Below are 15,164 nucleotides of genomic sequence, written 5' to 3'. Positions count from 1 at the left end.
AGTACCTACCTCGTAAAGTTGTTGTGAAGGTTAAATGTAAATATATATGAAGCCCTTAAAATAGCACCTGTCACACGGTAAATGCCCAAGAAATGTTACCTATTATTACTGTTGTATTATACATTATATCACATATATTTCATCTATTCAAAATATTTTATTTACTTATTTTTTTCTGGTTCCTGGCTTGGTTCTGGATCATTGTGGCTGCTGAATAAGTGATCTTATACATGTCTGAAGAGCTGAGGTGGCTGCTACAGCTTCCATTGTAAAAGAATCAGGAGCAATGACAACCATAGCTAAGAACTGTGCCATGAGAAAAATAAACTGGGCCACATCTAATTGCGATTCTCAACGAATCAGATATTTTTTGCACCTTTCTTTTTTTTTTTTTTTTTGTGGTACGCGGGCCTCCCACCGTTGTGGCCTCTCCCATTGCGGCGGCGGAGCACGGGCTCCGGACGCGCAGACTCAGCGGCCATGGCTCACGGGCCCAGCCGCTCCGCGGCATGTGGGATTATTCCCGGACCGGGGCACGAACCCGTGTCCCCTGCATCGGCAGGCAGACTCTCAACCACTGCGCCACCAGGGAAGCCCTGCACCTTTCTTTTTTAAGACAGAGTCAAAAGCCAGCAAAACAAGTTCATATGTAAGATTCAATGAACAATCCTACAAATACAGTAAGCTTTGGGATCAGTACAGAATGTAATCCAGCTCAGTAGCTTTTATCTCCTATAATTACACCAGAGGTCATATACATTACTTCATTTGAAGTTATAATCAGATTAATTTATTTGTTCAAGGTCACAAATTCTGCTAGATAGAGCAAGAGTCCAGGTCTTCTAACTCCTATGAACATGGCTCCTTCCCCTAAAACATTTTGAGAGATTCCTAAACAAGAATAAACCAAAAGTAGGCTACGAATCACTTATTTGAGCAAAAATATAAACACACCCTGGCTAAGATTTTACTTACAATGATGTATGATACTAGACTAATGTAGTTATATATTTCCACCTTTCTCTCTTTAGAGAACTGTGTTTGAGAGAATAATCGAAATGGCTATCAAAATTGTAAGATAAAAATTATTATGAACGTAAATGACAAACCCCTTTCCTTTGAGATTTATGATGCTAAATGAATGGGAAAACAAAAGTCATGAAGAATTCCAGACATGAGAGAAGAAATGTTACCAGACTTGCCCTCCTGCTATAAATAACTATATAACTGAGCAAAATATATAAGGCAACTATTTTTAGGCATTGGGAAATTGGCAGCTCAAGATACAGACCTTAAGATAATTAAGATATACAAATAAGCAGACAAGGACTTTAATCAGCTGTTACAAATATGTTCAAGGATTTTAAAGAAAGAATGATCTCAATGAGTGAAAAAATGGGAAATAGCAGAAAAACTAGAATTCTAAAAAAGAATAAATGGATTCTAAAACTAAAAATGTTCAGGAGCATAAATTTCAATGGATGGGCATAAAAGTAAATTTTAGGTGGAAAGTAAGGGTCAATGAACTTGAAGAAAGATCCACGTATATTAGCCACGCAGTAAAACAGAGGTGGGGGAGAAAGATTAAAATTTAAATGAATAGGCGCCAGTAAGCTGTGAGACAATATGTAACACTCAGGTGCTTGGGTCCTAGAAGGAAAGAGAGTGGGGCAGAGAAGTCCTAAAACAACAACCTACAAATCCAAGAAGCTCGGCAAACTACAAGCAGGATGAATACAAAGAAACCCACACTTAGGCACCTCACAGTCAAATTAGTGAAAAACAAAGATAAAGAGAAAATACTGACTGGGTATTTGATAAAACATTACTTATAGGAAAACAAGAAGAAATAGAATTCCAAGAAATGGAATGATATGGTTAAGCGCTGAAATAAAAATAAAACTGTAACCTGAAACTCTATATTCAGCAAACCATCCTAGAAAAATGGGAGTGAAATAAAGACATTTTCCAATGAACAAAATCTGAGAGAATTAATCACCAGCAGACTACAGGAAGGATAAAAGATGGAAATGACATGTAAAAGACTAGTTTTACTTAGTTTTTTTCCTTTTAATTTCCTTAAAAGACAAATGACTGCCAAAACAAAAATCACATCATTTTGAGGAATAGTTTATAAATAGTTGGAAGAAGAAGTACATTAAAATAATTCAAAGGACTAATGAGGGTGTAAATGGAACTGCTGTAAGGTTTTTACATTTGTGCCATTTGAAGTGTAAAGTGGAATACAGGCACACCTTATTTTATTGTGCTTTGCTTTATTGCGCTTTGCATTATTACACTTTACAGATATTGCATTTTCTACAAACTGAAGGTGTGTGGCAACCCTGCAACAAGCAAGTCTGTTGGCACCATTTTTCCAACAGCAGTTGCTCACTCTGTGTCTCTGTGTCACATTTTGGTAATTATTGAAATATTTCAAAAATTTTCATTACTATTATATTTGTTACAGTGATCTGTGATCAGAAATCTTTGATGTTACTACTGCAAAAAAGCATTACAACTCTTTGAAGGCACAGATGATGGTTAGCATTTTTTGCAATAAAGTATTTTTTAACTAAGGTATGTGTATTGTTTTTTTAGACATAATGCTATAGTACATTTAATAGATTATAGTACAGTGTAAACATAACTTTTATATGAACTGGGAAACCAAAAAATTCATGTGATTTGCTTTATTGCAATATTCGCTTCATTGCAGTGGTCTGGACCCAAACTTGCACTATCTCTATGGTACATCTGTAATGTTAATTCTAAGTAGACTGTGATAAGTTAAAAATGCATACTGTAATTTGCTAGAGCAACTACTAGAAAACTACAAAGAGGATGCAGATAAAAAGCCAATAGAAAAAATAAAAATGAAGTGCTGTATCTGATGAACCCAAAAGGTGGCAGGAAAAGAGGAACAAAAATAGATCAGAACAAGGAGGAAGCAAATGGCAAGATGATAGTTAAATCCTATCATATCAATAATTCTGTGAAATGTATATGGACAAAACATTTCAGTTAAAAAGCAGAGATTACCACAATCAATTTTTTAAAAATCTGTCTCTAAGGGATAACCTTAAATATACAACCACAGATGGGTTGAAAATAAAAGGATGGGAAAAAGATATACCATGCAAATGGTAAGCACAAGAAATCCGGTGTGGCTAGATTAATATTAGACAAAGTGGGGGCTTTCCTGGTGGCGCAGTGGTTGAGAGTCCGCCTGCTGATGCAGGGGACACGGGTTCGTGCCCTGGTCCAGGAAGATCCCACATGCCGCGGAGCGGCTAGACCTGTGAGCCATGGCCACTGAGCCTGCGCGTCCGGAGCCTGTGCTCCGCAACGGGAGAGGCCACAACAGTGAGAGGCCCGTGTACCGCAAAAAAAAAAAAAAAATATTAGACAAAGTGAACATTCAGACAAAGGTCTAGTACCAGAGATAACAAGGGACGTGTCATAATGATGAATATGCTAATTCAACAGGTAAACATACCAATCCTAAAAGTGTCTATACTTAACAACAGAGCTCCAGAGCTCCATAATAAAGTTAGAAAAAGCTGACAAAACTAAAAGGATAAGTATGCAGATCCACAATCATATCTGGAGATTTTAACAGCCCTCTCAGCAATTAATAGAAAAAGTACACCAAAGTGAAACCAAGCAAATCAGATCTAAAAAGTGTGATCAACCAACTTGAACTCTTTGAAAAGACTAATAAAACTGGCAGACCCCTAGCAAGACTATTTTCTACCAAAATGAAACAAAGAACAATAACAACAGAAAACAAAAATGACCAATATCGGGAATAAAAAAGGAGACATAACCATAGACTCTACAGACATCAGACTAATAAGAGAATATTACAAACACTTCAGACCAATAAATTTAGCAACTCATATATGCGTATAATGAAAAGCCACTAAGCAAACTCCTTATACATAGAACGTGACAGATATCACAGCTATTACCTCGGGGGTGGGGGAGGGGGAACAAGCACAAAAGAGTACATACTATATAAGTATAATGTTCTAAAACTGGCAAGCTAATCTATAGTGATAAAATCAGATCAGTTATTGCACCTGGAGCAGAAGGTAAAAAGAGTGGGACTGCAATCATATCGTACACTTAACACTTGAACTTTATTGAATGTAAATTTACCTCAGTGAAGTTGATTTTGAAGAAAACAAAAACAGTTTTAAAAAATACTACAGAAATAGGATGAAACATGAGTTTAGACCATAAATTTTTTTAATTTAAAAAATCTTTCAAAACATACTTCGTTTATGTTATATACCTTCTTAACAAAATAGGAAGCATAAACTGTGGGCCAGGAAGTGCATGATACTTCACAAAGATGTGCCTTTAATTCATGATAAGATCTAGCACAGTGCCTTGGGAGACAGCTGGGTTATAACTGAAAAAGCAATACACCTGAAGCCAGAAGACCTGGGTTCAAATAATGACTTATGTGATGAGTTAGCTGTGAACCTTAGGCAAGTCTCTCCATCTTAAGTTTCTTCATCAACTACAGGGCTGGTGTGAAGGTGAAGAAATATTATTGTAACGTATCTAGTAAAACACCTCACAGACAAAGTTATATTACTCACAGTAATAGACACTGATTAGATGAAGAAATGAAGGAGATAAACAATGACATGGACATGGATACAAGCCAACAGGAACAGGGGAGAGCATGTTTCTAGTCACATTTCTGTTTGTGGCTGCAATGGGTGGGATGGAGGATGGAACAGAAGTGTCCAAGCACGAGGACCTAATACCATGTTCCTACCCTATGCAGTAGGTGCAGGGAGTAGGACAGGGTTGGCTGCTGGCCCAGAATGAATATACTTTCACTGTGACCTGGATCCCGGCATTCTGGGCTAACTCCCTCGTCCTGGTGAGGAGCGTGAAAAGGGAGGCTACTTGTCTACCTAAGACTCCAATGGGCTTTGCCCAGGTTCCTGAGAGTTGCAGCATCTTCTATTACTGGGGGCCTCTGAAATGCCAACATAACTGATGACCCACTCTTTAAAGTGATCCACTCTTCCCTATCCTTGGGTTTTCAGAGATTTCGCTCTAAATAAAACAAGCAGAGCAGAGATCTTTTGGATACAGCGGCAGTGACCAGAGTAACAGCTTCATTAACGCCTAGTTGGCTGATAGAGTTCCAGGGAACGATGCTTCGTCTGAGTTTTCAAAAAGTGCACGAGTAGAAAAATCTAGAGGGTGACCACAACAAAGGCCCAGATTTAAGACCTGAGAAGTCACGTATCTTCCAAACATGGAGCCACTAGCAGGGCACCTAAAAATCCAATACTGAGTTACAGTATAGTATCTGATGGAGGTTTTAACAGATCACTATGAGGGCATGCAGAGGGGATAATAAACCAAGTAGTGGGGGAGGAAGCAGTATTGGGAAATATTCTCGAGAAGAGTGACAACTATGCTGAATCTAAAGATGTTCAAGAGTTATTTGGGCAAAAGGCATTCCAGGCAGGGACACAGCAGGTACAAAGACTCCAAAGGATTGGACGGTGCCTTGTGCAGAGCACAGCGGGTAATTCCATAGAGCTGGAGCACATGGTATGCAGGGAAAATGAGGCGATGGCAGAGGCACAGGCAGGGTCTTGAGAAAGACCCTTTTTATTTTTATTTTTTTGGTCGTGCCACACGGCTTGCAGGATCTTAGTTCCCCGATCAGGGATCGAACCTGGGCCCCTTGAAGTGGAAGTGTGGAGTCCTAACCACTGGACCACCAGGGAATTCCCTGGGAAAGTCCTTTTTTAAAGTCGGGCTGAAGGAACTTATATTGTATCTTGAAAATGAAGGGGAGCCACTGAAGGATTTTCAGCAAGCAGTACCATAACCAAATTGGCATTTTAAAGAGATCATTCTGGCAACAGTGTGGAGAACAGATTGAAAGGGGACAGAAGTAGAGACAGGGAAAACTAGTTAGGAGACCGGTGAAGTGATCCATGTGGGGAGTGACAGTGGTCTAAGAGAGCAGCACACAGAATGGAGCGAGGACGTATTAGATACGGTAAAAAAGTAGAACTCTCGAGACTCGTTCACTGATTCATATGAAGGTGAGAAAAGGCAATCCAGCAGGACTCCCAAGTTTCAGGCTAGGGCGTATGACTGGCTAGACATGCTGTTTGTAAAGATAAAGAATAAGTCAAGCTACATTTCAAAATATAAAAAACAAGGACACTGCCCTAAATTTAAGAAGAAAAAATTAACACAAACAAAGTACAGGCTGCCTTAGACAGTATGGAGATGGATCTCTGAGAAAAATCAAACCCTAAATTCACAGAGGGGAAGAAGTCAGTTAAGGAAATTTCTGTCTAACATATGTTGATGAATGAATAATCAAAGAATAACACAGAAAGCAATTCACTAACAAGAGAGCCATCTACTGCCTTACAAGGATAGTGCAATGATAAAATGCCACCAAAAGACATGGAAGAAAGCCAAGTTTGCGAACATTTCCCACTGCACACGTATTCATAAAGTATCTGACACCTCACCAAAACAAACTCCAAGTGGTCAGCACTTGCAGCTAATAGCCAAATGCTCTGACTCACTTATTTCTTCTAAAAACATCAATTCAGTATATATCATCATTTCAATATAAAACCTGGCTTACCTGCCATCATGGCTATCATACTGGCTTTATAGACATTCGTAAGAGATCCAAGTTCTCCTGTTGCTAAGATGGTTTTCAGATGAGCCTCCCCACAGGCCTTGCGAAACTGACGAATCTCATCATACAGGGCTGGGGAAGGAAATAATTGAGGCAGTTACAAAGCAGGCAAGTGATAACGTAACTTGGCAGCCGTTCAGAGCTGGTAGAACCCATCTCAGATTTAGGAAACATAAACCATTTGTCACTTTCTAAAAATCACCCCAATTTAATATCACCTCAAGCATTCTGTTGCAGTTCACATCCTGTTACAAGGAATGCTTAGTTTGCTATCATGAAACTCTTTCTATGCCCTGGCCCAAGGTCCTGAGCCATGGAGCTTTTAAAATATCATTAATGACATGGAAATTACAAATAGTTTTTACTGCTTCCATATGATGGTTACTTACAATAAAAAAGAAATCCATCTACCAGATACACAGGGGTATGCTACTTTGCAAACTGAAGAAAAAAATCCTCAGGTCCTTATTAATTCTCACATTCACACAAAGTAAGTTCTCTTGTTGGAATATAAAGCAGGCCCTTCCTGAGAGCTCTGCTAATGGTAACAAAGACATAAGAGCTTGCCCCACTCTCTGCCAGGGTATGTGTCTATATATCGGACTAAAAAGTGTTCAACCTGGCCAGGCAGTGACGGATGTATGTACACAAATCCAGCTGTAGGGGAATTCAGAGATGCAGCTTTGAATCTACTAACCTCTGACCCCAATAGCACATTTGGCTTTCTAGAACTCCATATAGGACTCTGAAAACAGCTGGATTAAAAAAAAAAAAAATTAGTCTCAAGTCAGCAAACTCAGTCAAACCATGAAAGTTATAACAAGATAAACAAAACTTGTCTTCTCAATCCTAGAAAACTTGAACTTAACCTGAACCTCAACAGTGAAAACTGTACACAAATAAAGGCAAGGATTCTATTACAAGATGCACAGTAAAGTCCAGTGTTCGTTGCCTCCAAGAGGTACCCACAGGCTTTTTAAGAAAGAATTGAATAGTTTCACAAATCCCTAATAATCAATGGTTTTGAGTATTAGAGACCATCTGAGATGCCACACCTCCCACCTTACCCTGTGCATCCCACGTAAACTATGAGAAAATCATCTTACCCACACATCCAATATGACAACATGTGAGAATGGTATAAACAGCCAAAGAATATGTGGCAATAACAATTTATATTCTTTTAACTCAGAGCATGAATCTTGGATGGAATGACATTTATTGAGTTACCAAATCTAAAAAGAGAAAGTTGTCCACTAAGAACTAATGACAAGGAAATCTCTTGATCTAACAATTCAAGAAGGCTAGGGACTTCACTGGTGGTCAAATGGTAAGCCTCTGTGCTTCCACGGCAGGGGACAGGGGTTTGATCCCTTGTCGGGGAACTAAGATCCCACATGCTGTGCTGTGTGGCCAAAAGAAAAAAAAAAAAAAAAAATCAAGGAAATCAAAAAATAACTAGAAACAAATGACAATGAAAACTCAGTGACCCAAAGCCTATGGGATGCAGCAAAAGCAGTTCTAAGAGGGAACTTTATAGCTATAAAAGCCTACCTCAAGAAACAAGAAAAATCTCAAATAAACAATCTAAACTTACACCTAAAGGAACTAGAGAAAGAAGAAAACACAAAACCCAAAGTTAGCAGAAAGAAAGAAATCATACAGATGAGAGCAGAAAAAAATGAAACAGAAACAAAGAAAATAATAGCAAAGATAAATAAAACTAAAAGCTGGTTCTTTGAGAAGATAAACAAAATTGATAAACCATTAGCCAGGCTCATCAAGAAAAAGAGGGACAGGACTCAAATTGATAAATTAGAAATGAAAAAGGAGAAGTTACAACAGACACCAAAGAAATACAAAGAGTCTTAAGAGACTACTACAAGCAACTCTATGCCAATAAAATGGACAACCTGGAAGAAATGGACAAATTCTTAGAAAGGTATAACCTTCCAAGGCTGAACCAGGAAGAAATAGAAAATATGATCAGACCAATCACAAGCACTGAAATTGAAACTGTGATTAAAAATCTTCCAACAAACAGAAGTCCAGGACCAGATGGCTTCACAGGTGAATTCTATCAAACATTTAGAGAAGCGCTAACACCCATCCTTCTCAAACTCTTCCAAAAAACTGCAGAGGAAGGAATACTCCCACACTCATTCTATGAGGCCACCATCACCCTGATACCAAAACCAGACAAAGATACTACAAAAAAAGAAAATTACAGACTAATATCAGTGATGAATATAGATGCAAAAATTCTCAACAAAATACTAGCAAACAGAATCCAACAACACATTAAAAGGATCATACATCATGATCAAGTGGGATTTATCCCAGGAATGCAAGGATTCTTCAATATACACAAATCAATCAATGTGATACACCATATTAACAAATTGAAGAAGAAAAACCATATGATCATCTCAATAGATGCAGAAAAAGCTTTTGACAAAATTCAACACTGATTTATGATAAAAACTCTCCAGAAAAGTGGGCATAGAGGGAACCTACCTCAACATAATAAAGGCCATATACGACAAACCCACAGCCAACATCATTCTCAATGGTGAAAAACTGAAAGCATTTCCTCTAAGATCAGGAACAAGACAAGAATGTCCACTCTCATGACTATTATTCAACATAGTTTTGGAAGTCCTAGCCACGGCAATCAGAGAAGAAAAAGAAATAAAAGGAATACAAGTTGGAAAAGAAGAAGGAAAACTGTCACTGTTTGCAGATGACATGATACTATACATAGAGGATGCTACCAGAAAAATACTAGAGCTAATCGATGAATTTGGCAAAGTTGCAGGATACAAAATTAATGCACAGAAAGCTCTTGCATTCCTATACACTAATGATGAAAAATCTGAAAGAGAAATTAAGGAAACACTCCCATTTACCATGGCAACAAAAAGAATAAAATACCTAGGAAGAAACCTACCTAAGGAGACAAAAGACCTGTATGTACAAAAATTTTAAGACACTGATGAAAGAAATTAAACATGATACCAACAGATGGAGAGATATACCATGTTCCTAGATTGGAAGAATCAATATTGTGAAAATGACTATACTACCCAAAGCAATCTACAGATTCAATGCAATCCCTATCAAATTACCAGTGGCATTTTTTTTACGGAACTAGAACAAAAAATCTTAAAATTTGTATGGAGACACAAAAGACCCCAAATAGCCAAAGCAGTCGTGAGGGAAAAAAACAGACTTGGAGGAATCAGACCCCTGACTTCAGACTATACTACAAAGCTACAGTAATCAAAACAATATGGTACTGGCACAAAAACAGAAACATAGATCAATGGAACAAGATAGAAAGCCCAGAGGTAAATCCACGCACTTATGGTCAACTAATCTATGACAAAGGAGCCAAGGATATACAATGGAGAAAAGACAGTCTCTTCAATAAGTGGCGCTGGGGAAACTGGAAAGCTACATGCAAAAGAATGAAATTAGAATACTCCCTACACCACACACAAAAATAAACTCAAAATGGATTAGAAACCTAAATGTAAGACCACACACTATAAAACTCTTAGAGGAAAATATAGGAAGAACACTCTTTTTTGGGGGGGTACGCGGGCCTTTCACTGTTGTGGACTCTCCCGTTGCAGAGCACAGGCTCCAGATGCGCAGGCTCAGTGGCCATGGCTCACGGACCTAGCCGCTCCGCGGCATGTGGGATCTTCTCGGACTGGGGCACAAACCCGTGTCCCCTGCATCGGCAGGCGGACTCTCAACCACTGTGCCACCAGGGAACCCCGAAGAACACTCTTTGACATTAATCACAGCAAGATCTTTTTTGATCCACCTGCTAGAGTAATGGAAATAAAAACAAAAATAAACAAATGGGACCTACTGAAACTTAAAAGCTTTTGCACAGCACAGGAAACCATAAACAAGATGAAAAGACAACCCTCAGAATGGGAGAAAATATTTGCAAATGAATCAACAAAGGATTAATCTCCAAAATATATAAACAGCTCATGCAGCTCAATATTAAAAAAACAAACAACCCAATCCAAAAATGGGCAGAAGATCTAAATAGACACTTCTCCAAAGAAGACATACAGATGGCCAAGAAGCACATGAAAAGCTGCTCAACATCACTAATTATTAGAGAAATGATAATCAAAATTACAATGCGGTATCACCTCACACCAGTTAGAATGGGCTTCACCAGAAAATCTACAAACAACAAATGCTGGAGAGTGTATGGAGAAAAGGGAACCCTCTTGCACTGTTGGTGGGAATGTAAACTGATACAGCCACTATGGAGAACAGTATGGAGGTTCCTTAAAAAACTAAAAATAGAATTACCATATGATCCAGCAATCCCACTACTGGGCATATACCCAGAGAAAATCATAATTCAAAATGTCACATGCACCCCAATGTTCACTGCAGCACTATTTACAATAGCCAGGTCATGGAAGCAACCTAAATGCCCATCAACAGATGAATGGATAAAGCAGATGTAGTACATATATACAATGGAATATTACTCAGCCATTAAAAGTAACGAAATAGGGTCATTTGTTGAGACATGGATGGATCTAGAGACTGTCATACAGAGTGAAGTAAGTCAGAAAGAGAAAAACAAATATCGTATATTAACGCATATATGTGGAACCTAGAAAAATGGTACAGATGAACCGGTTTGCAGGGCAGAAATTGAGACACAGATGTAGAGAACAAATGTATGGACACCAAGGGGAGGAAGCGGCAGGGGGATGGGGGTGGTGGTGTGATGAATTGGGCGATTGGGATTGACATGTATACACTTGATATGTATAAAATTGATGACTAATAAGAACCTGCTGTACAAAAAAATAAATAAAATTAAAATTTTTTTTAAAAAGAAGAAGGCTAATGTGCAGTTAACTTATGATTTAACTAATGATTTTTCTTCCTAGTACAATGTTGCCATCAAAAGCAAGCTTAAGAGTGAAACCAATGTGGATTTAAAACCCAACTCCGTCACTTCCTGTGTGACCTCAGGCAAGTTATTTCTGTCAGCTCACTTCCATCCTTAAAGTGTCAATAACAATATTTACTTTATAGGGTTATATGAGGATTAAAAGAGAAGATATATATACAGTACTTCACACATTGCCTGTCTTACTGTAAGCACTCAAAAAGTTTAATCATCAAGCTCAGAATTCTAGTAAAATGAGTTTTCACTAAGTGTTGTGTGATAAAAGTCAAATCATGCTGCATGGCCTGACCCAGCCAACTCTTTGTACTGCACCGAAATTTTGTTATATGGATTAGTGCTTACAACCAGTGAGCCATCAGATAAGGCTTGAAAATATTTTATCACAGCATTTGTTAAAGTGAACTTTGGCCTGTATAGCAAAATTCTTAAAACATTGATCCTGAGCATGATTATGAACAAAATTACCACCAGCCTTTTTCTGAAACATATTACCTTTTGACCCAGTGAATTTCTTCACCTACAGTTAAAGTTAACCAGAAAAAACAGATGTATTTTATGACTCAATTATCAGCCATCTGTAGTTTACGCTTTTTAATCCATGATCCAAACAGAATGAACCAAAAATGGTCACTTCAAGCTTAACTGGATTTAACAAATATGGAACTAGTGCCTTCTGATTCTTTAACTGCCAACTCCTCAAATCATTTTACTGACCTATTTCACCACATAACAGGATCAAGGTTTTCTGAGCAAATAACTTAAATCTTTAAAGATCAACATTGGGAAAGTTGTTATTTGTTTCTGTTACTATTCTGCCCAGAGTATACCAGGAAAATTACATCAAGAAGCACACACCAGGTCTGGCCTTTTTAAAGCGTTGCCTGGGCTCCATCAAATGAATGCTTCTCCTTGGTCCTTTGAATCTTACTGAGTGATGCAAAGATGAAGAACAGTTAGGGGTTTTCATGAGTACTGCAGCAACAGCAATGGCAGCCGATCCAAGAGTCCAGTGGCCACCAGCCAGCAGCACGGTACCCGTGCTGGCCGGTGGAAGCAACACTGGCAGTGGCCCTGTAAGCAGACTCTTCCTGTGGCACAGCTGGCTTATTCTCAGCTCCCCACTCTTTCTTGGTCCTGCTTGTTTTCTAAGCCTGGTTCTCCAGGCTTCCCACTGATTCAGTGAGTTACTCTACATCCTCCTAATAAATCCCCTTTCAGCTTAATCAGAATTGTTTTCATTAGTTTTTAACCCACAACTCCAGTATAACACATACAGAAGACTGGGGAAGTATGGTGTAGTGGGCAACAGTGTGGGTGCTCCGACGGCCTGGACTGAGATCCTAGTTCTAAACTAATTTGTTGTTTGATCTGCACAAAATTACTTAACCGTTGCCTTGGTTTTCTCATCTATAAAATGGGGATAATAGAGGTTCACATATTTTGTGGAGTTATTTCGAGCATTAAGTAGGTTACTATACATTAAAAGTTCTAAGGACAGTATCCAGCACCTAGTTAACAATCAGGGAACGTCAGTCACTTGTTCTCCTGCTGCTGGTAGTGGCGATGATGCTGTTACAGTTTCTGCTGAGTGCTTATCACGTTCAGAGCACAAAGGGACTGACAAAAGCAGAGGACACCATGATCTACGTTTCCTAAAGAACATACGATACGACCGCTTTGGGGCACTAGAAGAGAAGTGTAGTTTACTATATCACAAACGTCTTTTAGCTTTGTTTAACTCAGAGCCCATGCTCCTTTGGATAGCAGAGACTGCTGGTATAAGACAGTTTTGGCTACTTGCTAGTCATGGAAACTTGTAGGAATTACCATTTTTCTAAGCCTAAATTACTTAGGGGGCTTCAGTTTGCTCACATATTTTGGGGAAGATTAAACAGAATACATGTAGCTAGAAGAGTACCAGGCATTTGCTAAGCATTTAATTATTCCATACTAGTTTTCTATATTTTTCCTTATGTAGTTTCTGAAATCCAAAAATAACTTTAAAAAACAAATCAAAGCAAGTACTGTCCTAATACTTATAAAAATATACTTAGAATTTACAGATCTTACTTACCAAAAAAATAAATAAACCATTTCACTCTAACACAAACCATGGAAGCCACAAGAAGCACAGGTAGCTTTGAACACCTGGCATTGCAGTAATAGTCACCCTGGAAACTAGATAAATGCCATATGCAAATCAAAGCAACTTGATGGCTGAAATGTAACCTAGTCAATCTCCAATCATAATGTCCTTTACCATACTCAACTTTCACTTTCCTTTCAATATGAATAAGCAAAACAATGGAAAAACTAATGGGTGGGTTTCCTCCTACATTTGCAGGAAAGGACAGCAGCAGGATGTAGATTTATATAATTGCTACAGGACTATATATGTGGAGGAAATTACAAGTGAAGTAATAAGTTCAAGAGATCCTCCTTCCAAAAAATTCCTCATTAGGAATCATTACCCAAAAGAATTAAAAATCCTCCAAGTTTTCAAAGCATCTTCCTTCAAAAATTCTCAAAGTGTTGTCTACACATTGAGGGACGCTCTTACCAGTGAGGGTTGGGAATTCTGGAAAACTTGGTAAGCACAGCCAGCCTGAGTACGCAGTACTGGGCCAGAGAGACAGCCTGCACCATCGAGAGACTGTTACATACAAGGGAATTGAGCAAATAAGTAACTATACTGATGAAAATGGGAGGAAAATTTCTCACTGACAAGAAAAAGAGGCATAAATATAGAAAAGGAGAGGGCAAGAATAAACCACGTGCTGTTGGCTTGTAATGGAAGTTATCCACACGAACTCATGTTTCTAAGACAGATAGATAGATAGATAGACAGATGTATGCGTGTTTGTATGTGTATTGTATACATTCACATATTTTGTAGAGCTTTCCACTGAGAAGGCCTAGAAACAACAACCCTGTAGCAATGAGTACACCTGGCACCCAGATCTTGGTTTCTAAATACCAGTCTTCAATAAAAGGAAGCAGAGCTCCTTGGGAAAATGGCTGATTCCAAGCTTGGGGCAGAGAAAGCTGAAAATAAGCCGGAAATATCTTGTATAAGAATTACAAGGAAGGTCTTAGAGAAAAACGGAAACATGTCAAAAGGACAGAGGAGCCAGTCTGAAGCAGCTGCCACTTCCCATATCTGGGACAATTTGAGTACCAAAATAAATAATGACAGTAATGGATTATAACCAACTGAGTAAAATAGGCATCCATGAGTTCTTACAGAGAGGAAGAAAGGGAGGAAGGAGAAGGTAATGCTAACTAGTAAGTACAGAAGAAATGATGGAATTAGAAAATCACCATTTGGCAACTATCGGAGTAATAACTGAAGAATTATCAATGAACACTAAAACAACTGAGTAAAAGTTACATAAGGAACAGGATATTAACAGAGTCTCAAAATATCTCCATTCATAATGGATGCTAATTACCTATTAAAATACAAAATACTTATTAATTTTATAACAGAGA

At 38.3% G+C, this 15,164-nt stretch overlaps 1 protein-coding gene across 12 annotated transcripts in view; it reads right to left on the bottom strand.

Moving 5' to 3' along the window:
* Positions 1 to 15,164, bottom strand: part of DERA (deoxyribose-phosphate aldolase) — a 361,861-nt gene that overhangs the window by 287,415 nt on the left and 59,282 nt on the right. For all 12 annotated transcript variants that reach the window (XR_003791050.1, XR_003791049.1, XR_003791053.1 and 9 more), the window contains exon 6: positions 6,653 to 6,781. Coding sequence is in view for 1 of the 12 variants with exons in the window: in XM_029204890.1 (XP_029060723.1) it covers positions 6,653 to 6,781 (129 nt within the window). In the remaining 11 variants the exon portion in view is untranslated. The remainder of the gene's footprint in view (positions 1 to 6,652; positions 6,782 to 15,164) is intronic.

This window comes from Monodon monoceros, unplaced genomic scaffold (genome assembly GCF_005190385.1).
Source record: "Monodon monoceros isolate NGI ecotype Baffin Bay Population unplaced genomic scaffold, NGI_Narwhal_1 Super_Scaffold_6, whole genome shotgun sequence".
Lineage (NCBI taxonomy): Eukaryota > Metazoa > Chordata > Mammalia > Artiodactyla > Monodontidae > Monodon > Monodon monoceros.
This window is presented reverse-complemented; position numbering and strand designations above follow the sequence as displayed.